The following is a 26,925-nucleotide window of genomic DNA, read 5'->3' as shown; positions in this document are numbered from 1 at the left end:
AATCAAAATTTTGTAATTATTTACTCATACGTAAGTCACTCCAGGCCCCTAGAATGTTGTTTCTTTTATGGAATACAAAAGGGATAAATTTGAAGAATCTTCACATAGATATTTTTAATGCAATGGAATAGAGTTCATAATGACCACATCTGTCAACCTCAAAAAAGGACTAAAGCACCATAAAAATAGTCCATACAACTAGTGTGTTGTATTAAAAGTCTTCTAAAGCCAAATGCTATCTTTGTGTGAGGAACAGACTGCAATTTCAGTCCAGATTCACTGAAAATTTTGCATTGGTGCATTTTTGCCGTTTTTGGAGCTTGAACTATCCTTATATGGAAAAGAGTTGCTTTAAAATTCTCACTTTTGTGTTCTGCATAAAATCAATAAATACATATATAAAAGCATTCAGGTTTGTAACGATATGACAGTGAGTGAAAGCAACAAAAAATAAAATAAATAATTTTAGCGGAACTAACCCTTTAATACATAAACGAAGACTTGTTTAAAGTGTCAAAAGCACCTTACGGCTAGCCTATTTAACTTTTTAGAAGAAAAGCAGTGCAATTTAAGTGTCAAAGAAACCTGAGGCTTAGTTACAAGCACGAGTTAGAGAAGCAGAGTGCTTGTATGACAGTTTTCATAGACAAACACATGAAAAGTGAGAAAGATTGCTGAAAATGTGTAATTTCTCTCTCTGCAAAGGTTCACGCTCGCTGAACAGGGTGAGCTCATGTCAATAAAAAGATTTGGAATTGGGAACGATGTTAAGAGAGTGCAAAAACAAAGGCTCTAATCATTAGAACTAGAGACACTTTTAGAACTTCGGAGGTCTGGGTGAAATTAGACAGCAGATGAACTGTCTGTTCTAGAACAAGCTTTGATTCGGATCATCCTGTCAACAAAAACTGGTCTTGGGAGCTGTTGATATATATATATATATATATATATATATATATATATATATATATATATATATATATATACAGTGCATTCAGAATGTATTCAGACCCCTTAAATTTTTTCACATTTGTTATGTTGCAGCCTTATGCTAAAATGCTTTAAATTATCTATTTTTTTTTTTTTTGTTTGTTTTTGCACATCAATCTACACTCCATACCCCTTTGTGACAAAGCAAAGAAAAAGATTTTTTGATTACTTGCAAATTTATTATAAAGAAAAACTGAAATATCACACTGACATAAGAATTCAGACCCTTAACTCAATACTTAGTTGAAGCACCTTTGGCAGAGATTACATCCTCAAGTCTTTTTGGTTATGATGCGACAAACTTTGCACACCTGGATTTGGGGATTTTCTGCCATTATTTTCTGAAGATCCTCTCAAGCTCAGGTTGGAGCTCGATGGATGGCCATTTTCAGGTCTCTCCAGAGATGTTTGATTGGGTTCAAGTCTGGACTCTGACTGGGCCACTCAAGGACATTCTTGCATTGTCTTGGCTATGTGTTTAGGGTCACTGTCCTGTTGGAAGGTGAACCTTTGGTCCAGTCTGAGGTCCTGAGCACACTAGACCAGGTTTTCATTGAGGATATCTCTGTATTTTTTTGAGTTCAGCTTTGCTTCAACCCTGACCAGTCCCCCAGTCCCTGCTGCTGAAAAACACCCCCACAAAATGATGCTCCCACCACCATGCTTCACCGTTGGAATGGTACTGCGCAGGTGATGAGCAGTGCCTGGTTTCCTCCAGACATGATGCTTGGAATTGAGGCCAAACCTTTCAATTTTTGTTTCATCAGACCAGAGAATATTGTTTCTCACAGTCTCAGAGTCCTTTAGGTGCTTTTTTGTGAGAGGCTTCCGTCTGGCCACTCTGCCATAAAGCCCAAATCGGTGGAGTGCTGCAGTGGTGGTTGTCCTTCTGCAAGTTTCTCCCATCTCCACACATGATCTCTGGAGCTCATCCAGAGTCACCATTGGGTTCTTGGTCACCTCTCTTACCACGGCCCTTCTCCCCTGATTGCTCAGTTTGGCCAGTGCGGCCAGCTCCAGGAAGAGTCCTGGTTGTTCCAAACTTCTTCCATTTAAGAATTATGAAGGCCACTGTGCTCTTGGGAACCTTCAATTCAGCCAAACAAATTTGTAGCCCTCCCCAGATCTGTGCCTCGACACAATTCTGTTTCTGAGCTCTGCAGGCAGTTTCTTTGACCTCATGGCTTTTTGCTCTGATATTCATTTTCATCTGTGTGACCTTATATAGACAGGCGTGTGCCTTTCCAAATCATGTCCAATCAATTGAATATGCCACAGCCAGACTCCAATCAAAGTGTAGAAACATCTCAAAGATGATCCAGAGAAATGGGATGCACATGTGCTAAATTTCAAGTGTAATAGCAAAGGGTCTGAATACTTATATCAATGTGACATTTTATTTGTTTTTATTTAAAAAAATTTTATACATTTGCAAAGTTATCAAAAATCTGGTTTTTGCTTTGTCAATATGGGGTATGGAGTGTAGACTGAAGTGGAAAAAATAAAATAATTTAAAGCATTTTAGCAAAAGGCTGCAATATAACAAAATGTAAAAAAATAAATAAATAAGGGGGCTGAATACTTTCTGAATGCACTTTAAATATATACGATTGATAAATTATTATATATATATATATATATATATATATATATATATATATATATATATACACACAGTGGTGTGAAAAGTGTTTGCCCCCTTCCTGATTTCTTATTTTTTTGCATGTTTGTCACACTTAAATGTTTCAGATCATCAAACAAGTTTAAATATTAGACAAAGATAACACAAGTAAACACAAAATGCAGTTTTTAAATGAAGGTTGTTATTATTAAGGGAAAACAAAATCCAAACCTACATGGCCCTGTGTGAAAAAGTGATTGCCCCCTAAACCTAATAACTGGTTGGGCTACCCTTAGCAGCAACAACTGCAATCAAGCGTTTGCGATAACTTGCAATGAGTCATTTACAGTGCTGTGGAGGAATTTTGGCCCACTCATCTTTGCAGAATTGTTGTAATTCAGCCACATTGGAGGGTTTTCGAGCATGAACTGCCTTTTTAAGGTCATGCCACAGCATCTCAATAGGATTCAGGTCAGGACTTTGACTAGGCCACTCCAAAGTCTTCATTTTGTTTTTCTTCAGCCATTCAGAGGTGGACTTGCTGGTGTGTTTTGGATCATTGTCCTGCTGCAGAACCCAAGTTCGCTTCAGCTTGAGGTCACGAACAGATGGCCGGACATTCTCCTTCAGGATTTTTTGGTAGACAGCAGAATTCATGGTTCCATTTATCACAGCAAGTCTTCCAGGTCCTGAAGCAGCAAAACAGCCCCAGACCATCACACTATCACCACCATATTTTACTGTTATGATGTTCTTTTTCTGAAATGCGGTGTTACTTTTATGCCAGATGTAATGGGACACACACCTCCCAAAAAGTTCAACTTTTGTCTCGTCAGTCCACAGAGTATTTTCCCAAAAGTCTTGGGGATCATCAAGATGTTTTCTGGCAAAAATGAGACGAGCCTTAATGTTCTTTTTGCTCAGCAGTGGTTTTCGTCTTGGAACTCTGCCATGCAGGCCATTTTTGCCCAGTCTCTTTCTTATGGTGGAGTCATGAACACTGACCTTAACTGAGGCAAGTGAGGCCTGCAGTTCTTTGGATGTTGTTGTGGGGTCTTTTGTAACCTCTTGGATGAGTCATCACTGCGCTCTTGGGGTAATTTTGGTCGGCCAGACACTCCTGGGTAGGTTCACCACTGTTCCATGTTTTCGCCATTTGTGGATAATGGTTCTCACTGTGGTTCTCTGGAGTCCCAAAGCTTTAGAAATGGCTTTATAACCTTTTCCAGACTGATAGATCTCAATTACTTTCTTTCTCATTTGTTCCTGAATTTCTTTGGATCTCGGCATGATGTCTAGCTTTTGAAGATCTTTTGGTCTACTTCACTTTGTCAGGCAGGTCCTATTTAAGTGATTTCTTGATTGAGAACAGGTGTGGCAGTAATCAGGCCTGGGTGTGGCTAGAGAAATTGAACTCAGGTGTGATAAACCACAGTTAAGTTATGTTTTAACAGGTGGGGCAAACACTTTTTCACACAGGGCCATGTAGGTTTGGATTTTGTTTTCCCTTAATAATAACAACCTTCATTTAAAAACTGCATTTTGTGTTTACTTGTGTTATCTTTGACTAATATTTAAACTTGTTTGATGATCTGAAACATTTAAGTGTGACAAACATGCAAAAAAATAAGAAATGAGGAAGGGGGCAAACACTTTTCACACCACTGTATATATATATATATATATATATATATATATATATATATATATTTATATATATGTATATGAAAAATCTAAGTGGCCGGTAAAATTAGGCGTTCACCAGCCACTAAGGATGATGGACAAAAAAATTAATTTCATACCCTGACCGCATCCTTTGGAAAAACGATTACGTTAGGAAACGGAAATGGAGCTTTAAACCAAAAATGTATTAGTGTACATGTGGCCCAAAGTGCTACATAATATAACAGCCCTCAAACACGAGTCCACCAAAACAGAGAGGCTGTTTGTCATCTGTACATACACAGTACATGTCTACAATACATCAGCATAAATCTATGACAAAGGATAAAGCTTAGCGTCTAGGGTCAGGTGTAACAATCCGAGTGAGCGCTACGGCCTCGTTTGACAAATATCACAATTCCTCTCAGGCAAGTCATCGTTCAGTATGGCAGCTGCGAGCTGACAGCTCTGCAGGTTAATGGCATACTGATTAAATGAGACGTGTGTTAATGTTGACAAGGTTAGGGCCTGATAAATCACATGAGGTATGAATTTTAATGCCTGCTAGTGGGCTGCTGCTGTAGCACAGTAATTGGCTGTACAACACACAGATAATTTATTTACATTTTACCACAGTTAATTGGCCGTGATGCTTCTACAAACATGAGCAGCATTGCGAAAAGTTGTTTCTTTTTATCATTTTTTAAATAAATTATTAGGGGATATTGATGCAGATGTGATCCTGAAAGGGTCACAAATATTTGAGAATACACCAATTATTGCTTAAACCAACTTAAGGTGTTTACTGGTCTTAGCTGGTTTAAGGTGGTTTAGCTGGTCAGCCAACTAGTCTCCCAGCCAAGGTTCCCACTCTTTTCAAGGTACAATTTTCCAAAACACATGAGAAGTCATTAAAATTGTGGTTATTTCGACAGTTTAATTAAATTTCGTCATTGAAATGGTCTCTAACCAAATTAATTTGTTAAAACTTTAAATAAATGAAAATATAATTCTTTTAATTAATTAAATTTTTCAACATCTCATTATTTTTATCAAATTAAGTGCTTTTCTACAAAATCCCCAAAACACAATCTGAACAACACAGGAGATATTTTTGTCAAATGAGGTGCTGCACAACAGAACATCACAGATGTGAGATATTGCTTTAGTATTATTATTTAATTGCATTAAACATTACCCTTTTTCCCCATTTCACAAGCCTATTTAAACATAGCTTTAATTTGGCATTTCTGAGTGTTTTTGATGGTGGTTTCTCACCTCTGGATATTGTTCCAGGGTGATAATTAAACCCCCAAAAGCTATAATTTCATTAAAATAAATATATAGTCTGTACGTGCTGCACGCTTCAGAGCGCTCTGCTCACTGCCATCTACTACACACAGAGCAAACATGATGCTCATGAGAGGTGTTTTCAGCGTCCGAGCAGCCGGCTTCACACATTCATTTTAAAGCATGCAGCACATGCAGATTATATATTTATTTTATTAATTGTGCATTACTTTTTGTCCCAAATATGTCAAATTCTGTGACATTCTGCATCTTATAGCTATTGCAATTTTTATGACTGAATTCAGTGATTCCATCCATGTTTTCTGCATTGCAGAAATCATAGGACCCTACATGTGGTAACACCAGTGTAAGCAGACTCTGATCGTTGGATTCTTGAAAATGTATTTACATAGGTGTAAAGGCCACATCACCATATTATACTAATATAATTAATATAAATATATTTAATTTAATTATACTAATAATTATTATTTTATAATGTATACTACTAATAATTATTTTCCAGGACATTTAGTTGTTTTTCTCATTTTCGATGACACTGAAACATTCCAGGTTTTCCAGGATTCTCAGGAACCCTGCAATCTGGTAAGTGCCCAAAACCCATCTAAAACCATCAAAACAGACCAGCCTGACCAATCTGGCCAGGCTGAGAGACCAGCTAACCACCTTAGACTGGTTTAAGCTCAGCCTCAAAACCTCAGAAACTTGAAGGTCACGAAAATGTCATTCAACCAGTCATCAAAAAGTCCTTGAAAATTTATACGACTGTGGGAATTAAATTGCTTTGACAGTTCTCAAAACAATAATTTGTTTGTTTTATCTGTGATTTAAAGACCAGATAAAAGAAAAAAAGTGCTAAATAAAACTAGTGTCAACAAACAATTAGTGAAACTCTCAGCTGCACTACACATCAAAGTAATACAAACTAATACTCACTCTCAGCAATGATGTGTCGTCCTGTCCAGTCGTCATTGATCATTTGTATATTCCCATAATGAGCGTCGCTAAAGAAAATCCTATTAATTCCATGCGTTTTCTGCCGATGATCAAAGGCCAAAGCAATAATGTTTTTAAAATAAGTCGGGTTCTTGTACGCCATTACAGGTGAGTTGAGGTTATTTTCCTCCGACAGGTGAATGCTCCTCAGTACAGTCCTCTCAGAGTACAGTAGGTAACCCTCGTACCTGTTGCACTTAAACCCATCATAAGCAAGATATCCATGGGCACAGGCACATGTTTTCCGGTTATTCCCCAAGTAAAAACAAAGCTGCTGGCATCCTCCGTTAGCTCTGCTGCAAGGGTTCGTGCCTGGGCAAGTTGGAAAATCAAAGAGATCAGGCTCCTTATGGAGTCTCTAAACAAATAATCACCTAACAATCGTGAAACTACAGCTCAGATTTAGCATGTCAACAAAAATCAAAGAAAGTTGTTATTGTTTTTTGCAATGCTTAGAAAACAAAACATTTCTTCTTGCTATTGATTAGTCAATCACTTTTCCAACATTGGGCCAAATGGTTCTGAGCACGAGTAACGGTCCCAGTGGCATTTGCACTTGAGCATGGTATGATAAAAAAACGTTCCCCACCCAGATTTCTCAGCACAGTTAGCAAACTGTACTCAACCATGCTGGTGAAACATCTTTAGTGATGTGTTGACTCATGATTGGTCACTTAGTTTGTCCATTCTAATCGTGATTTCGCAGCACAACAGTGGAAAAAGAACCAAGGTCAATGAGTCTGGATCAGTATGAAACGGCCCAATGGTGGAAAAGCCCTTGTTGTAGCATACATTGTACATAATATTTCCAGCACAATAGAAGGTGAATGTTTTATAAATAGGTCTCATTTATGGCTATAAAAATTATGCTTCATCATGGTCTGAACTCATGGTCGAGAACCTCTGGTATACTTCTTTTATCTGGTATGAATTTATGAATGTATGTTTGTGGATTGGTGAAAAGATCAAAGAACAGAAAAAAACTGCCATTAATTGAAACCTCAACCTTTCTCCCGATCCTGGTTAAAGACCTTCACATCTTTCAGACTGACACCCAGACCACTCCTGATAGTCACCACATCCAAAGCATCGTTCTTGGAGGCACGGCGGATGGATCCGTTGGCATAAGCTCTACCATCACATGGGCACAAAACAGAAAGTTTGACACCTGTTAATCAATGGCCCTCAACTAATTAAAACCAAAGAACTCCATTAAAATACAGTATCCAGCTGGCCAAACAGAAGGTGAGGTAACCCATCCTTGCTATGAACCATGAGAGATAAAAAAACAAATATACAAACAAACAATGTCTTATTTTGCCATATTGCACATAGTGTCAATAGTCTCATGTCACTATTCTCATGCCTACACCCACAGTCTGTTCACTGACCGTCTGATGCATATATTTCACATAAAAATGGACAGCACTGTCTTGATCTGGCAACTGGTGACCCCTAATCTGATTGGCTGAATTTATGCAGCAAGAAGTAAGGGCAAACTAGGTTTTGCATAAATCTGCCAGGAAACAAAATAATGTTTACAAGGTACAATGGCTGATACATCTAGCACATTTAAGGATTAAATAATCAGCAGTTTGTTTGAGGCAAATAGTAGCAAGTTAACTTTTAGAGCTAGATACCAGAATCGCATAATAGATACCATACATTTTATATTTTGCTTTTTGTCTGTAAAATATTCTGTATTTACAGTATTATATTTGGACAGGCTGAAATTGTGATCACAGATTCAAACTAATTTTTCACAAATTGTTTTGTTATTTGTCCAGTGTTTTCTGTTGCTTTTTTTTTTTTTTTTTTTTTTTTGCTATGGGCCGGATTCATCAAACATTCTTAAGAATACAAATTAGGGATGCACCACTGTATGGGCCACAGATATTTATCAGCCAAATATTGACAAAATTAAAATCACTGGCATATGGGTCACAAGCCTAAAAATGCCAATATGAAATGCCAATGGTTTATTTATTATCATGTACATAAATGTATTGTGCTGTAAAAATGTATACTATTTTTTTTTATGTCTGTAATATAAAGAAACACCTACCAAAAGAAATGAAATCCAAAAAAGTATAGCATGTCGAATATGCATAATATTAGTTTGTAATGTAAACTAAGATTAATCAGAATATGTAAAATGTGAGTTTGACTGTGTAGAACTAACATTAATTGTCATGTTATATATTTTATTGTTTTTGAATCTTTTTATCTTTTTATTTATCTTTCATTGCGGCTCTCTTAAAATTTTGATCTGTCATGTGTTCAACATATCCAATCGATGTTTCATGGAAATTAATTATTGTTATAACAATAAAATAGCTACTTTGTAGACTTTTTAAAGCATAATTCGTAGGCCAAACTGATCTGATGACAAAGGTGATCAAATGGCAAAATATACATATTAGCCTATAGTTTCTTTGTAAAAATCGGTATCGGCCAAAATTTTTCAAATCAGTGCGTACCAAAATAAAACTCTTCTTAACTACTATTTTCCTTTTTATTTTCTAATAAGAAAAAAGTTATGGAATAACTAATGTTATACGATGTACTGTATGTAACGTTATAAACTTAACAAATATTTGTATTCCCCAAAAGACTTCTTAAGAATGTTTTTTTCTTAAATCATCAACATTTATAGCTAGATACCTTCTTACAAACTTCTTATAATTTATCCTAAGAACTTTATTTATTTATTTATTTTTGTGTGTGTGTGTCCAGCCATTGTATATTGTGGTGGCATAACCCATTTCAGTTAAATGTCAAGTAAAAACCAAACAAACTGTGGAAAGTTTTTGGCTAGAATAAGCTGCAATGTGGACCAGACTTGTGCTGTTTATTAAAAGGTCTGACTATGCGAGACAACTAGGGCACAAGCATGATGACCTTGTAGTAAAGGTGGAACAGTATCTCCTTTCTTCGGTCGTTCTTAGAGACTGTAACATTTATGGAAAAATAAATTACCTGTCAGACCAGAAGAGGTAAGCACCGAAGACTGCTAAGGAAAACATATCCACACCGCTCGCAGAGAAGACAATCTCTCTCTGTTCTCCCCTCTCAAGGTTGATTCTCTCTATCTTGTTGTTGCGGGAGTCACACCAGTATAATTTGTTTTCCTAGAATGCAAAAGAGACAAACTTCAAAGTTAATTCATCAATATGTTGTATTAGGAATGAAGGGTTAGATTAATTTAGTGCCCTAAAGCTACACCTGCTGAAAAGACAAAGCTTGTATGTGTGCTAGTGTGCCCACCAGGCTGCTTAACTAGTGTAACCATCAAGCAGCAGTAAATCAATATAAGCCAACATGAACCAAAGCTGGACCTAAGATGGTCTAAGATGAGCTGGGCATTCTAAACCTGCAAGATAAGCCATAAAATTGGCATGGATCCGATGGGTCTCAAACTGCAGTGTAAGCAGTTTTAGCAGGGATAACAAAAGCAAACCTGGTAGTCTATGGAGATGCCATTAGGCCTGGCTAGTCCGGTGCTAACAAGCACAGATTGGTCAGAACCATCCAAACGAGACCTGGAAATAGTTGGGCTCTGGCCCCATTCTGTCCAGAAGAGAAACCTGCATCAACCCAAACAAAATACGCATAAGTTGTCTTCCTGAGGAACTTCCACCCTTGCACATGAGATTTATCTTCACTTACAGTAAAAACAACCACAATGCTGACAGGGTTACAATTTGTTTAGGCTAAAGACTTCTTAAAAAATACAGAACAAGAATCTTGCATCATAATGCACCAATGTGAACTATCTTATCATTCAACAGTCCTTAAACGTTATTTTATTATAACATTTCTCATTACAATGACAAATTGTAATAAATTTACGAGATGGCAAAATCATAAGAAATCGTTGGCTATGACTCCCATAGAGTAAAATACACAAAACAATGGACAATGTTGTGATGATTTTTCCTAAGTTCAACCCCAAGCTCAAACCAAAATCTAACCATAAAATCTAACCCCTTACCCAAACCCTAAACTAAATCATGATTGTAATAGAAAAAAAAAAAAAAAAAAACTCTAGTGGACCACGAAAGAAAGAGAAATATTGGGGCTTTAAAAGAGTGTTCTTAAGTCTTTTCCTAGGTTTAACCCCTAACCAAAACTCCAAACCTAAACTTAAACCTAAAGCCTAAACTTTGGTCAGACGTGAATACGCCTGATTTATTTGCACTAATTAGTGGGTCCACAAGGTGGCAACACTCACATTTGAGCCATTGTTGACACGAGGTGATAGAAGATGTAATCATCGCTTAACAACAGTAAACGAAGGTAAAACATCAACAGTGGATGTGCACGTCAAGAGTGCGTATGTTGGGAGGCCAAGATATCCCTGCATTTGTATAAATCCAGTTTGAAGGAATATGAAGACATCTTTATGGGTCTTAACTCCTGAAGAGAAATAGCCCGGCGTCTCATAGCAGCGCCAACCCCCTGTGTATGCACGTACAGTCATTGAGTATACTTGACAGACTGTGCGCAAACGCTGAGCGTTTGTGTCAAAATTGAAGTATACTTAGGAGTTAAACCTATATATAAAATATAAAGTCTAGCCCCTTACCTAAATGCTAAACATAACCGTGATTTTGTGTACCACGGATGAAAGAAAACATTGGGATTTGGAACGAGACAAGGGAATAAAAATCTTACCTTTTGTACGAGCCATGTCAAATGATATCTTACGATTTTGACACTTTGTACGAATAATTACAATTTGTCATAAGACTATGTTGCATTGGAGGGAAGAGGTTAAAAAAATATGAGTTGGTGATGTCAGCAAAAAGGACAATTGTTTGTCTGATTAAAGATTACAAAGAGAAAAAAAAAATTCTTCTATGGAATAAAGTGCAAAAGAAAAAAAAATTGTCACAACAAAACCAGGAACGTATCTTAAAAAGGTAAATACCATCGATTTTGATCACAAGTTGATTTAAAACAGCAAACCCCTTTACAACGGGGGACTCATCATTAATGTGAATCAGTTTGAAAATACTGTCTATTCTTTTTTTACAAAATGACCATATTTAATTGACCTATTTAGGAGTATGATACTGTACGGAAATAGTACAGGATCCAAAAACAGATCTATCTACATTTTAGCAGCCACATTATATTGTGGATCTGAAATACAGTATGTTAAAATAAGTTTTATTGTTTACCCTCCACCTTTTCTACTAAGAACCAGTATAAAACTGCATGTAAAGCAACTCATTGTGAACATAAGGTCAAGATTACAATGGCATTCTGAAATTAGAGCACATTGCAAAATAAATTATAAGGAGATGAATCTGCAGTTAATAAGCTTTGAGGTGCTAATTGTAGACACTAACAGTTCTCTAGATGATCATAGGTTATTCATATAAACACTATTGCAGCACTTGAAGCTTAGTACTAGAGTAAATGAGAAACCCATTGCAATACAGGGAGTATAATGTTTTAAGAGCTGAAACATAAAAAGCTGATACACACCCTTTCACCGGGTGTACCGCAATGGCCCTGGGTTGATCAAGTCCCTCGGATTTTACCACGGCACGGTACATACCGTTCAGTCGAGCTACCTCAATGAGGTTTAAGCCATGGTCCGTCCAGTATAAATTACCTTTGGATGCAAAGCAACAAAGACCCTGAACCAACAGAGAAACAATAAGCCTGACAACATCAAGGCTACTTGGGAAAATATAAAAATGTCTAAATAAAAGCGAAGCGAGAGAAAGTTTCGGACCTGCGATCCAGTCCACCGCAAGTCCTTCAACACGTCCAAGACCACTTGTTATAATGTCCTCTCGCCAGGTCTGATCACGACTGGATCTAGAAATTTTGTTTGAACCCATGTCTGTCCAGTACAACGTGTCATTTCCTGTAAAACACAAGATTTGCAATTAGAAAAAAGGCACCTTTGACAAATGCAATGCAAGTTCTGCAGAGAACCGATCCTCCAACTGCGCAAACTAAACACCTGATGGGAAATGACTTGCTAAAACGTATGGTTCATTGGCATAGAGTAACTGTGGCATATTTTACTGGCAGATGCTATTTGCACCCTGGTGCAAAAAATGGTATATGCTGTTTACACCCCAGTGCAAACAGTAGCAGATATTAATTGCACCCTGGTGCAAATAGTTTCAGATACTATTTGCACCCATATTTAAATACTGACATACAGTATGGGCATCACTGCAGTGTGTTTATTGTGTTTATTTAGAGTCCCCCAGACACACTACATTAACCCCTACCCCTAAACCTAAACTTAACCTTACATTAGAAAAAAATAACCTTGGTTTTACTACAGCAACCATTGTTTCAAACCCATCTCTGCACTCCCCGACATTTACTGTGACCAAATCACTGTGATGAAATTAACATTTATATTCATTTTTATCTATTATTTTAAGTAGTATTAAAGGAAATATTAAGAGTGGAAACAGGAAATCGGATGGGAAAAAAGAGTGGGACAAAATGTGGATTCGAACCGCGGTCGCTAGGACAACAATAAACATTCACAGACTGACTTTACACCCCACGCCAGTGCAGTGACATCTATTGGTTAGTTTGTCATATATCTCTGTGGTTTCACCAGGCTATTATTGTGCAAATAGCTGCACTGTGTGGCAGATGCTATTTACACTGGGCTGAAAATAGACACTTTTTTTTCTCTCTAAAAAGTTAAGACTGCACACATCCAAAATCAAATCCATTTCTTGGTAAAAAAAAAAAATGAAAAAAAAAATGCCCATTTTGGTAAAAAAAGATTTTTTTAAAAAAAATTTTAAAACAGCCAGCTATTTTCTTTAAATGTAAACAGGGAAAAAAGTAGAATAAAAAATCTAGAGTAAACAAGGTCCCAAAAATGTTTTTTTTTTTTTTTTTTTTTGTCATGCCATATTCATTCCAAGCTTCAATTACTGTACCAAAAAAGATCTACTTTTACTCAGCGAAATGACTTTGGCCTTTTATTTGCTCACCTCTTTTCTATGGTTTATCAGTCTGTCTCTTCTAAAAACAATAGCGGCTAAAAAGACCCACAGTACTTGTGATTGCTCTGGCTCCCATGGCCTGTCCCCCTTCAAAATTGCTATTCATGAAAATTGGTTTGACTTGGCCGCACTAGCATTATGTACAGCTTCATGCTCCTGGCTCCTCGGCCACCCAAAAATTCACTATATACTGCAACACAATGCCAATACTTGCTCTATTATGAAAATGCAGAGCTACATACTGTATATCGCTGATGCAAACAATGGCATATCTGTCTCAGTGTGGAGACAGCTGTCCAATTACAACTCAAAATACATTTTCTGAATTACTGAGAGCAGACACCCAGCAAATGAAAGTTATTTTGCTTTCCTCGTGTCGAGGGGTGACATGTTGTCATACACATGGTAGAAAAATGCCTAACTGCTTTAATTTCTAAGCACCAGTTCCAAAATAATAGAACACATTCCTAATTAATGGTGTACATTGCAAATTTTATAATCTACCATTTATAATTCAAAGGTGTAGAAAAATAATCATTTTAGAAGAATCCTAATATCATACATAATTTTAGCCTGTGGTTATAAAATTTCATTAAACAAATAAAACAAAATATATGTGATGTGGGCATGGCTTAAACCAGAAGGGCATCAAAACTCATTTTAAAATGTAACTCTCCTACATTTAGGCTATAGCTTCTGTATATAAAGTATGCCTCGGATAGGCCTATTACAATATTATTATTATTTAATTATATTATTGATATATTTGTTCTTTTTTTCTCACCAGATGAAGCTGAATATGTAGGCTACATAAACTGTGGAATATGTTATTAACTGTGCTTTCTCCTGGTATTTCGGACATTAATATCTGCTGAAACAGAATTTTCATTTATGTCTGTGCAGTGCGCAAGTATAACAACATTATTCTGGAGGCACGAGGTGTGAAGCAATTGTAAAATGTAAAGCACACATTTTGCAGTGAATATTAAATACAAATATGAATATTGAAAGAAATGATAATACATTTATATAATTAATTAGTTAAATTACCTCTGCAGAATTAGTGAAATGCAGTGGAATACATTGCATGATCGAGCCTACATATATAATTTCTAGAAAAAAATGTTTTTTTTTTTTTTTTGTTTTTTTTTTTTGGCAATCCTCCGTGTGTGGTAATATTCTGAATAGATTTACACTCTATGAAGTATTTAAACCTCTATGGAGCATTTAAACATTTTTGGAATAAAGGATTAACTAGATAATTACCTTAATCGGTAATGTGGATATAAATGTGATCAACTTACAGTCGAGCTCTGCTATAAAATGATCACTTCTCTGGTCAGGAATTCAACAGTGCTCAGGTTGGTTTATAAATCCTTACATGTGAATTGTGTGAAACATTTGGAGTTAATGTGTTACAGATCAGACTTTTCAAACAGGCATTTCAAGAAGTGAAAAATGTGTATGATATAGATAATACCCTTGAGTCTTGACAAGCTTAGATTTCTAAGACGTGCACAATTAACGGAGACTGCCTGCAAACGGAGTCGAGAATGCGGCCATCTGATCTGAACTTGAAATCACATTGTGCGCATTTTCATTCATAGGTTTAAACTGTAGAAATATTTTTTTCTATTATTTGAATGAATTCGTTATTCCTTTTGAAGTCATTATATGTGCCTTTCTGAATAAGGTATTCACACGCATGGGGCAAAGTCAATTGGAATCAAATAATAAATCACATCTTTTAAATTCAGAATCAGAATTAGCTTTATTGCCATGTGTTCTCACATACACAAGGAATTTTTTTGGGTGATAGAAGAAACAGGTGAACACAGAACATTACAGTGAGACAGAATATAAAACAAGGTAAGAGTATAAATAGACACAAATAATAGGACATATAACAGAATGGCATATGTATATGTGCTAGTGGTAATGATGTGCAGGTAGGGGTTTGTACATTTATTGAATTAAATATGTGAATTTACTATACATATGTACATGAGATATGTAGTCACATTATTACACTATGAAGGAGGCCTGAGGCAGTTTAATTGTTCATGTGGAAAATGGCCAGAGGGTAAAAACTGTTTTTGAGTGCGGGGGGATTTCTCCTGAAGTCCACTATCTTTTGCACTGTTCTGAGCGTGTTCAGCTCAAGGTTGTTGTAACCGCACCAGACAGCCAGCTGATCAACCTTCCATCTGTATGCAGAGTCGTCACCGTCGCAGATGAGGCAGATGACTGTGGTGACATCTGCAAACTTCAGGAGCTTGACAGTGGGGTCCTTTGCTGTGCAGTCTTTAGTGTACAGGGGAAGAGCAGTGGAGAGAGAACACATCCCTGAGGAGCACCATTGCTAATAGTGAGGGTCCGGATGTGAGTTTCCCCAGTCTCACTGGCTGCTGTTTATCTGTCAGAAAGCTGGTGATCCATCGACAGATTGGGGTGGGCAAGGAGAGCTGGGTCAGTTTGGTTGAGAGAAGATCAGGCATGATGGTATTGAAGGCTGAACTGAAGTCCACAAATAGGATCCTTGCATAAGTCCAAGGACTGTTGAGGTGTTACAGGATTTAATGCAGTCCCATATTGACTGCATCATCCACAGACATGTTTGCTCAGTAAGCAAACTGAAGGGGGTCAAGCAGGGGTCCAGTGATGTCTTCAGGTAGGTCAAAACCAGTCTCTCAAACAACTTCATGACCACAGATGTGAGAGCGACATGTCTGTAGTCATTAAGTCCTGTGATTTGGGGTTTTTTGGAGACTGGAATGATGGTGGAGCATTTGAAGCAGCAAGGAACTTCACACTGCTCCAGTGATCTATTGAAGATCTGTGTGAAGATGGGGGCCAGTTGGTCAGAGTAGACTTTCAGACAGGCAGGTGAAAAACCGTCTGGGCCTGAAGCTTTCCTAGTCTTTTGTTTCTGAAATACCCGGCACACATCCTCCTCACAGATCATAAGTGCAAATTGAGTAGCAGGAGAGGGGAGGAAGGGGGTTCCAGGATGTGTTGGTGTGTGAAGTGAAGATCAGAGTGAGGGAGGGGTGTGAGATTGGGCTTTTCAAACCTGCAGTAAAACACATTCAGTTCATAAGCCATTAGTTGACTCTCTACAGAGCGAGGGGGAGATGTCTTGTACTTGGTGATGCTTTTCAGGCCTTTCCACACAGATGCAGGTTTGTTGGCTGAAAACTGTTTTTTCAGCATTTCAGAGTAGCTTCTTTTAGCCACTCTGATTTCCTTAGTCAGTGTGTTCCTGGCCTGGTTGTACAATATATTATCCCCACTTCTATAAGCATCCTATTTGGCATGTCAAAGCTGTCTGAGTTTTCCTGTAAACCATGGTTTATCCTTCCTAAATGATAAAAATGTTCTAGTAGCGATGCACATATCCTCACAGAAATTGATATATGATGTCACAGTATCTGTGAGCTCATCCAGATCTGTGGCTGCAGCTTCAAAAACACTCTAATCAGTGCAGTCAAAGTAGGCTTGTAGTTCCAGCTCTGCTTCATTGGTCCATCTCTTTACAGTCCTTACTACAGGCTTAGCTGATTTTGGTTTCTGCTTGTAGGTCAGGAGAAGATGAACCAGACAGTGATCAGAGAGTCCTAAAGCCACACGTGGGACAGAGCGATGTGCATCCTTTACAGTGGTGTAAGAGTGGTCCAGTATATTTCTGTCTCTGGAGGGGTAGGTGATATGTTGTTTGTGTTTTGGCAGTTCACGGGTGAAGTTAGCTTTATTAAAATCTCCCAGAATAAAAATAACTGTGTCCGGCTGCTCCGTGTCTGTGTATAATAATATGATCAGCCAGCTTTTGCAACACTGCGTTCATGCATGTTTGTGGCGGGATATAAACACTCACCAGAATGAATGAGTAAAACTCCCGTGGTGAGTAGAAAGGCTTACAGTTGATGAAGAGCACTTCTAAATTAGGACAGCATATCTTTTTCAAAGCTGTTACATCTGTACACCAACTTTCGTTGATGTAAAAGCATGTTCCACCCCCTCTCGCTTTCCCCAATGATTCCGCAACGCGATCCACTATGAACAGCTGGAGGCCTGGCAGATGAAACGCACCATCCAGGATGGCTTCATTCAGCTGGGTTTCCGTGAAACACAGAGCAGCGGAGTTAGAAAAGTCCTTATTTGTTTGAGTGAGCAGAAGCATTTCATCCATTTTGTTGGCAAGGGAGCAGACATTCGCCAGATGAACACTCGGCAGCGGAGTCCTAAAACCGCGTTGACGAAGCTTCACAAGCGTGCCGGCTCGCTTCCCTCGTGTGCATCTTTTGGATTGCTTGTAGAGCACCGCTGCACCTCCAACTAAGATGTCTAATAAAACGTCTGAATAATCAAACACCGGCAAAAAATTATCAGGTATGCTCTGCCGAATATTCAGCAGTTCATCCCTGGTGAAACTGATCGGGAACGAGTGACAAAAACATGATAAACAAACAAAAGTAACAAAAACGCTAGATAGCTCAATACCGAAGCAGCCATCTGTTGCGCCATCTTAAAACTATTTTCACTACCCGGCATTAGCACAACACGGAAGTAAACTGGTTTATTTTCATATAGCACAGGAACTGAAGATCAGATTTATATCCGTTTGGGGGAGACACATTGATGTGGCCAAGTGTAAATGGAATGTGCTTATTTAATCAGATAGCAATCTGATCAGTAAAAACACATGAAGTGACCAGTGCAAATACCCCCTATGAGATAATATTCTGTTAAATGGCATCTAAGAAATAAAACAAAAGTGCATTTACCGGCATGGTAGTCGAGACCCACAGCAAATAGAGTGCCAGTTAGAGGCATCAAAACTTCAGAGTTGTCACTGGGATCAATAGATAGTCCTCTTATACCGTCATTAACCGAGTACATCAGGAAAGACTGAACACCTGCAAAAAAAGCAAACCAAAAACAAATAGGTCTTAAACCTTAAACCTAAATTGTTGGAAATTAGGAGTAAACTTTAGGTGCTGAGCTCAGGTGCTTAGCTAAAAGTAGTACCTTCACAGGTGGACCGGTCGGGCCGAAGGTTGTAGCCCATAGTACAAGAGCATGTCCGAGTATTTTCAGAGGTGGGCAGGCAAAGCTGGGAACAACCACCATTGTTGGGCACACACAGGTTCCGACCTAAGCAGAGGATCAAACTGCTTAAACACACACACATTAACACCTCATTAATTCCTTAAGTCGTACAAGTGTGTGTCCAACAGATATCTGCCTAAACCTTCTTTAAAGATGCTTTACGTGCTTGAGGGTTAGGGAATGTGTACTTCCTGAAATCAAATTCAATAACAGGTTACAAACTAGTAATGTCGAAAACTGTGTTATTTCAAACTTGACTACGTGGTGGGTTGAATAAATAGTCGACTAATTAGTCTTAAGAAAGCTGGTTCACCTGACAAGTTTCTTAGGGGGCATATATGCAAAAAACGTTCTCGCATTCAAAAACGGCTACATAATGGAACTGAATTCAGTGGGTCTTGAGACGCGTTTTTAATAGTTGGACTATTTTTACATTGACACGCCATCTTAATGCAATACTTACAGTAGGACACTCAAAAAATAGCATTAATTTAATTTAATTCAATAATTTCTGAATATGTATTGCTTAAATTTAAGATGCAACATTTTAAGATACATAACTACGAAATGGAACAGAAAGAAGGGGTCTCAATAAGCATTTTTAAAAGTTGGACTATTTGTAAATTGGCATGGCATCTTAAAAATGCAACACTTGGGGTGGGACGCTAAAAAACAAACAAACATGCAAAACGCATTGCAAACGACAAAGACGTCCATCTGCATGTGTACGGCTGCAGTGGTGGCACTTCAAAGCAGATGAATTTAAAGATGCAACATTTTAAATTATGCAACAGCTTTGTAATGAAACAGAATGCAGGGGTCTCGAGATGCATTTTTAAAAGTAGGACTATTTTAAATTGATATGCACTCTGAAAAAAATGCAAATGCAAAACATGACGCAGTCTGTATGTGTATGGCTATAGTGGCGATGCTTTAAAGAAGATGTAATTAAAGACGCAACATTTTAAGTTAAACAGAATATAAAACAGAATGCAGGGGTCTCGATACGTGTTCTTAAAAGTTGGACTATATATATATATATATATATATATATATATATATATATATATACAGTATATATATATTTTATTTTTTTTATTGCATCTTAAAAATGCAACACTTGGGATGGGATGCTCAAAAAATAAAATTAAATAATAAAAAAAACAGCACAAAACGCAACACAATTGCCAAATAAGTTTGTCTGCATGTGTACGGCTGAAGCGGCAGAGTTTAAAAGCAGAAGGATTTAAAGGGACAGTTCACCCAAAAATGAAAATTCTCTCAACATTTACTCACCCATATGCCATCCCAGATGTGTATGACTTTCTTTCATGTACTGAATTAAACTCTGTAAGTCCATACAATGCAAGTGAATGGGTGCCAAAATTTTGAAGCTCAAAAAAAATTACAAAAGTCAGCAAAAAAGTAATCCATAAGACTCCAGTGGTTAAATTAATGTCTTCAGAAGCAATATGATAGGTGTGGGTGTGAAACAGATCACTTTCACATTCTTGTTGTTGTGTTTTTGGTGATTCACATTCTTTATGCATATTGTCCCCTACTGGGGCAGGCAGAAGAATTTATAGCAAAAAAGGACTTAAATATTGATCTGTTTCTCACCCATACCTATCATATCACTTCTGAAGATATGGATTTAACTACTGGAGTCGTGTAGATTACTTTTATGATGCTTTTTATTATGCCTTTTTGGAGCGTCAAAATTTTGGCACCCATTTACTTGCATTGTGTGGACCTGCAGAACTGAAATATTCTTCTAAAAATCATAATTTGTGTTCTGCAGAAGAAATAAAGTCACACACATCTGGGATGGCATAAGAGTGAGTAAATGATGAGAGAATTTTCATTTTTGGGTGAATTATCCCTTTAAGGATGCAACATTGTAAGCTATGAAACAACTATCTAATGAAACAGAATGCAAGGATCTCAAGATTTGTTTTTAATAGTTGGACTATATTTTTAAGTGACACAATGTCTTAAAAATGTAATACTTGTGGTAGGATCCTCAAAAACAGCACAAAGCATGGCGCAACCACTAAAGATGTCCGTTTGCATGTGAACAGCAGTTGTGGTAGTGCTTTAAAGAGACAAATATAAAGACGCAACAGCTTGATCTACGTATTAGCTACATGGATAAAATACAGTGGTCTTGAGACATGTTTTTTTTTTTTTTTTTACATTTGTACTATTTTAACTTAACCTGCATAAAAACACAACACTTTTGTTGGAACACTAAAAAACAGAGCAAAATGCAACACATCATCCAAAGATGTCTGAATGTTTATGGCTTTTGTGGCAGTGCTTTAAATGGGATGAATTTAAAGACGCAACATTTCCGAAATTGCTTTACCGAGCAAACTATACAGCTATATCACATCGCGAAGTCAGCGCAGTCAGCGCAGTAATTAAAACAGCACTAAAAATATCAAGGATAAAAAAATAAAAAATATGAAGTAAAATCCAAATAAATTAGTCTTCCTCACTAATCAACTACTCCAAGTTGTTAGAGGACTAGTTGACCATCGTGACCTATCCCTATTACAAAAACACAGAGTGGAAGGGAAAAATAAATAAATAAATAAATAAATAAACATCTGTGGCTTGATTTTGTTCCTCGGACACCTCGCCAGAGACACCCTAGTTCGCTCATTTGAAGTGCCGTAATGAGATGGGCCTCTGCTCCCATGAGATCCTTGTCAGAGAGATAAATGAAGAAGCTAATTGGTATGAAGAGATCTGAGGAGGAAGCAAAAAGATTTACCTTGAAGAGCCCCTAATTGCCATTTTTTTTTTTTTTTTTTTATCCTAACAGAGCATTTAAAGGATCAAGCACTCCTTTGCTAATAGACCTGTCAGTGATATAAATGTCTCTCACCATAATTCATATAGAAGGAAGAGCATTAACAGTGTTTATCAAAGGAATCATGACCATTATGATACACTTGGTCATGAGCAGCATAATCTTGAAGAAATGATGTTGATCTTTTTTTATGGATGTATTCGGTTATGGGAATTTTAAAATTGTGCTTTCCAGGCCTAGAAATATAATTGGCATTAATAAAAATTTAAGTCACGCAATTTTCGCAAATTTAAGTCTCACAGAATATATAGTATGTATGTGGTGTGGAAACCTTGGATTTTGCTGTTTTTTTTTTGTTGGTGTTTGTGTGCTACCAAAAATAAACTTTGTCTGCTTCAAAGAGTAAATCAGATTTGATCCTAATTACTCTTGTGAAGTTGTTGAGTCTGTATTTTATTTAAGATGAAACACTCAGTGAGGTGTTTTTATGTTACCTTTCTGACTGTCTTTGTCGTACACTTTGATGTGGACCACGCTAGTGGTCTTATTCCGAAGAACTGTCAGGTTTTTTCCATCCCACTTGTTAACCGTCCCAAGCTGAGCGAGAACATCATCGGCCCACCACAACTTCCCACCTAGAGGTAATAATCAAAAACACTGCTTTCATTTTGCTATTAAAAAACAGTTGACCAATAACATGGACACAAACTTTCACTTCGAAAAATCAAGATTTAAAGTCATATATATATATATATATATATATATATGAAATCGGGCTTGATGTTGTCCATTTGAAATTGATTGGCTTGTGAATAGCTGTCACTATACAACAGCTGGTTGGAGGAGAAATTAGGAAAAAAGGACGCTCGCTTCAGTGGTGGATTAATTTATTACATTTAGATAAAAGATTGCAAAGGCAAACATTTTTTTTCTTCTTCATATACTGTACATGCTATGATTGCACAGATATATTTTTTCACAATTAGACCAATAACATGTATTAAGAAAGTAAAAAGGGTGTCACAAATGAAAGAAAAACATGTTGATGTGCTGTTAATGTATATGACATTGACAAAGGTTGTCCGAGGTGATTTCACCACATGACATTTTTTACTTTAAGCCCCAGAAAACTCAGCAATTGTGTTTTACAATTTAACTTGTGCGGGGCGGTCACACTACACTTCGTGCTCCATTCACTCCATTCAAGTTCATGCAAAGAAATTTGTACAACACTGCGAACCAAAGTTCAAGCTTGGTGATATCTTGAACCATGAATTTGAACGACGAGAGGATGTGTGACCAATAGAAGATCGCAAATGCTGACCTCTTGGCTATATACAAAGCCAAAAACAAACAATTTATTGTTGCAGGAAAGTGAGTAGACAATATATATTAACATTTTTAATATAATATTATTTGTTATATTTACTTACACCAAAAGCCCTCCCGCGTGACATCATATGACATCCTGGTTCGTTGTGTTGTCCGAAAAAAAAAAGCCTAGTGTAACCGCCCCTTTAAAATCTCTACCGGGTCACCATTTCTTTTTCTTTGCCAAGATTTTCACAATTTCTAATCACCATTTTGCCTGTATAAGTTTACTTAGTCTTGTCGTGTGAAAAGTGAATTCTTAAAAGTACAAAAATGCCATGAAGTCTTTCAATTTATCCATCGATCTACAGTAGAAAATGGACTCAAAATGGCGCCAAGTATGGCTGCTGCGTTGCGAGCTCCGACACAGCATTGCAGTTTTTTGTTTGTTTTGTTTACAGTTCTTATGTTTTTTGTCTTGGATGTTGTCTGCCTTATTGTATAAGATAGACAAACACTTTTGGACATTGGTTCTGCAATTGCACACCAAAAACCGGACTTCCAATTCCTCAATGCCAACCCGCTGTTTACAAACACGCCAGCGGAGCCCTTTGTCTGGGCTGCCCGGCCACGGAAACGCAGAAGGAAAAGGGGAAATAGAGCTGGCGTTCTCATCAGAGTAAGACGTCACGCAAATCAAACCCCGCTACCCAGTATTCTACAGGCAAATTTTCAGTTTCTGGGCAACAAGCTCTGCGAGCTAAGAGCGCGAATCTCTTTCCAACGAGAGACGAGGGACTGCTGCATTATCTGCCTTGCAGAAACTTGGATGTCTGCGGAGATTCCAGATTCAGCCATCGAACCCGCGGGGTTCTCCGTACACCAAGCGGACAGAGCGAAAGACCTCTCAGGTAAAAGCAGAGGTGGTGGTGTATGTTTTATGATCAACAAATCCTGGTGTGATCAGAGGAACGTACATTCTATCAAGTCTTTCTGCTCTCCTGATCTGGAATTTCTCATGCTTCTGTGTCGAGCATTCTGGCTACTGAGGGAATTCACAGCGGTCATTATTACAGCTGTGTACATTCCCCCACAAGCCGACACAGATCGGGCACTCAAGGAACTGTATGGGAGTATAATTGAGCAGGAAACCACGCACCCTGAGGCCACGTTCATTGTGACCGGGGACTTTAACAAAGCCAGTTTCAAATCAATCGCACCGAAATACCACCAACATATCAGTTTCAACACATGAGGGGACCGGGTTTTGGACCATTGCTACTCTCCCTTACGGGATGGCTACGAATCCCTCCCCCGCCCACCATTTGGCAAATCAGACCACTCTTCCGTTCTCCTTCTGCCCATTTACAGGCAGAAACTGAAACAGGAAGCACCCACGCTCAGAATGATCCAGTGCTGGTCGGACCAATCAGATTCTACGCTACAAAACTGTTTTGATCACGCAGACTGGGAAATGTTCCGGTCCGCCTCTGATGACGACATCGAGGTTTACGCTGATAGCGTAACGTGTTTCATCAGAAAGTGCATAGAGGGTGTTGTTCCGACCAAAACAATACGGATCTACACTAACCAGAAACCATGAGTTAATAGCGATGTTCACGCGGCACTTAATGCACAGACCTCCGCTTTTAATTCCGGGAACACGGAGGAGCATAATTTATAGCAATTAATTTATATAATTTATATAATTTATAGCAGAATTGATAGCAAAACTATCAGAGCAGCTAAATGCCAGTACAGGGACAAGATTGAAGGACAGTTCAACACCACTGACTCTAGCATGTGGCAGCATGTGGCAGGGAATTAATATCATCACAGAATTTAAAGGGAATAAAAACTCCGCCGTGAACACCGCTGCCTCTCTCCCGGATGAACTTAATACTTTTTATGCTCGTTTCGAGGGAAATAACACCGCCCTCGCGGAGAGAGCTCTCGCGGCTGAAGCTACATAGGTTAGTTCGCTCTCTGTCTCTGTAGTGGAAGTAACCCAATCCTTCTGACGGGTGAATATCCGTAAAGCCGCGGGTCCAGACGGCATTCGCATCATCAAAGCGTGCGCAAACCAACTGGCTGGTGTTTTTACGGACATTTTCAACCTTTCCCTCTCCTTGTCTGTAGTCCCCACATGCTTCAAAATGTCCACCATTGTGCCTGTACCAAAGCAATCCAAAATCACTTGCTTAAATGACTGGCGTTCTGCTGCTCTGACCCCCATCATCAGCAAATACTTTGAAAGGCTAATCAGAGATTACATCTGCTCTGTGCTGCCTGTCTCACTGGACCCATTGCAGTTTGCATACCGCAACAACCGCTCCACTGATGATGCCATTGCATCTACACTACACACTGCTCTCTCCCACCTGGAAAAAAGGAACACTTATGTGAGAATGCTGTTTATAGACTACAGCTCAGCATTCAACACCATAGTGCCCTCCAAGCTTGATGAGAAACTCCGGGCTCTGGGCTTAAACAGCTCGCTGTACAGCTGGATCCTGGACTTCCTGTTAAGCAGACGCCAGGTGGTTAGAATGGGCAGCAACATCTCCTCATCACTGACCCTCAACACTGGAGCCCCACAGGGCTGTGTTCTCAGCCCACTCCTGTATTCCACAGGGATGTGTTCTCAGCCCACTCCTGTATTCCCTGTACACACATGATTGTGTGGCAACACATAACTCCAATGCCATCATTAAGTTTGCTGATGATACGACGGCGGTAGGTCTGATCACTGACAATGATGAAACAGCCTACAGAGAGGAGGTGCACACTTTGACACGCTGGTGTCAGGAGCACAACCTCTCCCTCAATGTCAGCAAGACCAAGGAGCTTGTGGTGGACTTCAGGAGAAAAGACAGTGAACACAGCCCCATAACCATCAATGAAGCACCGGTGGAGAGAGTCAGCAGCTTCAAGTTCCTCGGTGTCCACATAACAGAGGAACTCACATGGTCCATCCACACTGAGGCCATTGTGAAGAAGGCTCATCAGCGCCTCTTCTTCCTGAGATGGCTGAGGAAGTTTGGAATGAACCAACACATCCTCACACGGTTCTACACCAGCACTGTAGAGAGCATCCTGACTGGCTGCATCACTGCCTGGTATGGCAATAGCACCGCCCACAACTGCAAAGCCCTGCAAAGGGTGGTGCAAACTGCCAGACACATCATCGGAGGTGAGCTTCCCTCCCTCCAGGACATATATACCAGGCGGTGTGTGAAAAAAGCTCGGAGGATCATCAGAGACTCCAGCCACCCGAGCCATGGGCTGCTCTCACTGCTACCATCAGGCAGGCAGTATCGCAGCATCAGGACCCGCACCATCCGACTTCATGACAGCTTCTTCCCCTAAGCAATCAGACTTTTGAACTCTGGATCTCTCACGATCAACATACATCAGCACTGCACTTTATTAATCTTATTATCTCACACCGGACTGTCATAAATTATATTCTCTCTTAACAACACCCTGGCAACTGACTATCAACCGACAGCCTGAATGTCATTACAGTACAATACAACCTACTGTATATTTTATATATACTTTATATACTATTTTTATTGTATGTGTGTTCTATATTGTGTGTATTGTATACTGTACATTGTATATTATTATTGTGTTGTGTAATTATGTGTATATTACATATGTAAATTGTGTTGTGTAAATCTGATGTTTATTGTAAATTGGTATATGTCTTATCACTGTCATGACTGCTGTGTTGCTCGGAACTGCACCCAAGACTTTCACCCACTGTTGCACTTGTGCATATGGTTGTGTGACAATAAAAGTGATTTGATTTTGATTTGATTAGATGTATACAAAAAAAAAAATAATATTTAAAAAAAAGTTAAAATTCTCACACTGCATAACACGTGTTGTGCCAACTGCAACATGGGAGGTCTCATACTTGTCAAAATACCTTTATGTAACCAATCCAGGATGCATCCAAATTGCTTTACTGTTCTGTCTTCATCCATTTATCAATTTTTTATTTTTCTGTGAACAGCACATTTGAACCATGTGGAACAAATCCACTAAGCTCTAGAGTTCTGTCAACTCAGTCTTTAATGCATAATACAACACTGACT

At 38.3% G+C, this 26,925-nt stretch overlaps 1 protein-coding gene across 1 annotated transcript in view; it reads right to left on the bottom strand.

The window, feature by feature from the left end:
- LOC127438907 (low-density lipoprotein receptor-related protein 1B-like) overlaps nucleotides 1–26,925 on the bottom strand; it is a 326,009-nt gene that overhangs the window by 128,725 nt on the left and 170,359 nt on the right. Inside the window, exons 33-41 of the mRNA XM_051694811.1 lie at nucleotides 22,003–22,143; nucleotides 18,610–18,735; nucleotides 18,366–18,497; nucleotides 12,330–12,464; nucleotides 12,077–12,206; nucleotides 10,041–10,167; nucleotides 9,560–9,711; nucleotides 7,587–7,711; nucleotides 6,521–6,892 (exon numbers count right to left, since the gene is read on the bottom strand). Coding sequence (XP_051550771.1) covers nucleotides 6,521–6,892; nucleotides 7,587–7,711; nucleotides 9,560–9,711; nucleotides 10,041–10,167; nucleotides 12,077–12,206; nucleotides 12,330–12,464; nucleotides 18,366–18,497; nucleotides 18,610–18,735; nucleotides 22,003–22,143 — 1,440 coding nt within the window. The remainder of the gene's footprint in view (nucleotides 1–6,520; nucleotides 6,893–7,586; nucleotides 7,712–9,559; nucleotides 9,712–10,040; nucleotides 10,168–12,076; nucleotides 12,207–12,329; nucleotides 12,465–18,365; nucleotides 18,498–18,609; nucleotides 18,736–22,002; nucleotides 22,144–26,925) is intronic.

The sequence above is a fragment of the Myxocyprinus asiaticus genome, chromosome 50 (genome assembly GCF_019703515.2).
Source record: "Myxocyprinus asiaticus isolate MX2 ecotype Aquarium Trade chromosome 50, UBuf_Myxa_2, whole genome shotgun sequence".
NCBI classification, from domain to species: domain Eukaryota; kingdom Metazoa; phylum Chordata; class Actinopteri; order Cypriniformes; family Catostomidae; genus Myxocyprinus; species Myxocyprinus asiaticus.
The sequence above is the reverse complement of the archived record's forward strand: the minus strand, read 5'-3'. Positions and strand labels throughout refer to the sequence as shown.